Genomic DNA, 2,473 nt, shown 5'->3' with positions numbered 1-2,473 from the left:
TATCTGTGAGTTGTGTGAACTAATTATGGTATACTTTTTACAGATGATTGCTGCTATTTTTACACAATGCGTGATACTTTTCCAGTTTCAAAGCTTTGAGACATAATAATTTGTTCATGTATCTAGCGATCATTTATACATTAGATGTTTTCATAAACGTCCTTCCGTCGTGCATTCGGATATAAATCAAAATCTCTCTGAACCATTCTACCTCGCAAACAAACTGTAATAATTCTACAATAAAGAACACATTTTCAACGAATAAAAGTCCCTAGTCCTCACTCACCTTCCCCTCCTAGAACTTTTTCAACTTAGCCAGTTTGTTGTTCCGCTGCAGTGCCATCCGCCGCAGCTTTCGCCAGTACGCCTTACTCTCCGGGTCCATTTCATCCAGCGTCAGGGGCTTTCCCACGTGTAGACTCCACAACCACTCCGGATATTCCGAGTCCGGTTTCACCTTGATATCTTCGCCGGTTTTGAGCAAATTGCTGCCGCACACGTAGTTGACCAACTTGGTGGCATCCGTCTCCACGGGAATTTCCTTTTTCTCGACGACCGGGCCCAATTTGCCGAGCTTTTTCTTCTTGGAACCGAGAGCTGCAAGAGTCGGGTCACAAAGGAAGTTCAGGGTTGTTCCGAAATAGATCAGGTGAATACAAACACGAAATACTTACCTCCCCCAGGTTTTGGTGTTGCATAATGTCGAACGATTCCGGTTTGAACTGTGCAGCACCGTCGGAACAAAGCGGAAATGTTGCTTACGGCAAGCGTACTCATTGCTGTTGAATGTTCTTAGGAATAGGTTGTCGATTTATTACACTGTTTCGTTAAAATTTAATTACTTTTATTGCAACAACTTTACATGCAAACGATGTGCAAAACCATCCGCTTGCGTTTGTTTTGATTTTTGTTCACATGCGTTGAGAACTAGGATAATGAGAACTGTCAACCTGATTTATCAAGGGGAACTCATTCTCAACACCGTTTCAAACACTCAAAATGAAAATTGGGCTCTTTTGGGGTATCCGGATTATTACGATTATTATCGTCAGATTTCTAAAAACGCAAACACCGCGCGGTCGTTGAAATGTTTCAAAAAGGGGCTTTGCACAAAAGTTCACGCGGTGTATCGTTTTCGAAAGGAACAGGTCCGCACCGTATATACCTATTATCTCTGGAATTTCCTAAAGTCCTAAAGACTTTATTCGTTGGGTCAATGTTGTGTTGATGTTGATGCGAATTCAATTTTGTGTGAATTTGTTTTATCGTGCGACACTCAGGAACGTAACTCACCAACCCAAAGTGATCTGAAACAAGGTAATCTGCTGGTGCCGCGCTGAAATATGTAAACATCGTTCATTCACGAGATGTTTTGTTGCGTGATTAGAAGAACCGGAACTTGAAACATTACAGTTATAGAACATCCTGAAATAAAAACAACTGTAACTACCTACTTGCCGGACAAGATGATCTCGAGAATACCGCTTAAGACGCTGGTCAAAACGGCCACCTACATTGCCATCGGCGGCATTACCGCTGCCATAGTTATGAAATCAAAACTGGAGGATCGTGTGAGAACTCAACCGTACTACCGGGAATCTGTCCGGCTACTGCGGGCCCATCCAGGTGCGCTAAAGATTTTGACTTTCTTCCGATTATAATAGAGACTAAATTTCATACTTTTCACGCAGGTGCCATCCAGCTGCTGGGCGAGCCTATCAAGGAGATGGGCTTCGACATCGGCGAGGAGACGAAAAAGTACGGCGAAGGCAAGATTGAAGATTTTACACTGCCGGTCAAGGGCTCGCAGCAGCGGGGCAAGTTGCATTTCTGGGCCGAGCGTAAGGACGACAAATGGAACGTGACGCGGGCCGAGTTGGAGCTGGACAGCGATGCGAGCCGACGGTTGGTCATCAGGAAGCCGGAGTGATGCGCTGACTGAACCTGAACGGGAAATGAAATTGAATGTAATTTAAACTAATTTGTATTTTGTAGTCTATTTCATTTGTTTGCCAAAGAAAAGTTATAATAAACTGCCTTGGTAGTATACAGTACGTCAATATGTTTTTTTTTTTTATCTAGTTCATTTATTTGGGGCTCAATCGCGTATAACGCTTTACGGAGCCAAGGATCTTTCTTTGTACTTAATAGTATACATTATACAGAGTAATAACTTTTTAATGATATCTGTTAGTAATGGGTGGAAGCCAGGGTACTCGTGGCAGCTCGAGGTTAGAAGGTCACATTTTGAGGGATGGACAGGGTAAGGATTGGGCCAAAGGTTTCACTGCTGCTCATCCGGGGGTGAATCGCATCTTGCTAGCGAATTCGGTGCCTTGTGGTGTTGGTACCAACTTGTTGTGGGACTTGGTCTTCCGGATGGCCAGGAGTAGCTTGGTAACACAAAGAGGACAAAACAGAGAAAAAAAAAAACTGGAGAAGAAAACACAAGCAAATTAAACTTTTATACCAG

At 43.3% G+C, this 2,473-nt stretch overlaps 2 protein-coding genes across 2 annotated transcripts; one reads left to right on the top strand and one right to left on the bottom strand.

The window, feature by feature from the left end:
* Window positions 1-205: 205 nt before the first annotated feature.
* Window positions 206-922, bottom strand: LOC109400660 (large ribosomal subunit protein mL54). Its single transcript, XM_029879000.2, has 2 exons — window positions 675-922; window positions 206-597 (listed from the first exon to the last, which is right to left on the bottom strand). The coding sequence occupies exons 1-2, from the start codon at window positions 775-777 to the stop codon at window positions 296-298; spliced, it is 405 nt and encodes a 134-aa protein (XP_029734860.2). The 5' UTR covers window positions 778-922; the 3' UTR covers window positions 206-295.
* Window positions 923-1,317: 395 nt separating this feature from the next.
* LOC109400633 (uncharacterized) lies at window positions 1,318-1,980 on the top strand. Its single transcript, XM_019673120.3, has 2 exons — window positions 1,318-1,626; window positions 1,692-1,980. The coding sequence occupies exons 1-2, from the start codon at window positions 1,467-1,469 to the stop codon at window positions 1,928-1,930; spliced, it is 399 nt and encodes a 132-aa protein (XP_019528665.3). The 5' UTR covers window positions 1,318-1,466; the 3' UTR covers window positions 1,931-1,980.
* The last annotated feature ends 493 nt before the right edge of the window (window positions 1,981-2,473 follow it).

The sequence above is a fragment of the Aedes albopictus genome, chromosome 2 (genome assembly GCF_035046485.1).
Source record: "Aedes albopictus strain Foshan chromosome 2, AalbF5, whole genome shotgun sequence".
NCBI classification, from domain to species: Eukaryota; Metazoa; Arthropoda; class Insecta; order Diptera; family Culicidae; genus Aedes; species Aedes albopictus.
The sequence above is the reverse complement of the archived record's forward strand: the minus strand, read 5'-3'. Positions and strand labels throughout refer to the sequence as shown.

Bases quoted from the DNA above. Each gene is read 5' to 3' on its own strand.
- LOC109400660 (XM_029879000.2), bottom strand. From the start codon at position 777: ATGAGTACGCTTGCCGTAAGCAACATTTCCGCTTTGTTCCGACGGTGC. The intron at 598-674 runs GTAAGTATTTCG...CGACTCTTGCAG, and splicing joins AACACCAAAACCTGGGGGAG to CTCTCGGTTCCAAGAAGAAA.
- LOC109400633 (XM_019673120.3), top strand. From the start codon at position 1,467: ATGATCTCGAGAATACCGCTTAAGACGCTGGTCAAAACGGCCACCTAC. The intron at 1,627-1,691 runs GTGCGCTAAAGA...CTTTTCACGCAG, and splicing joins GCTACTGCGGGCCCATCCAG to GTGCCATCCAGCTGCTGGGC.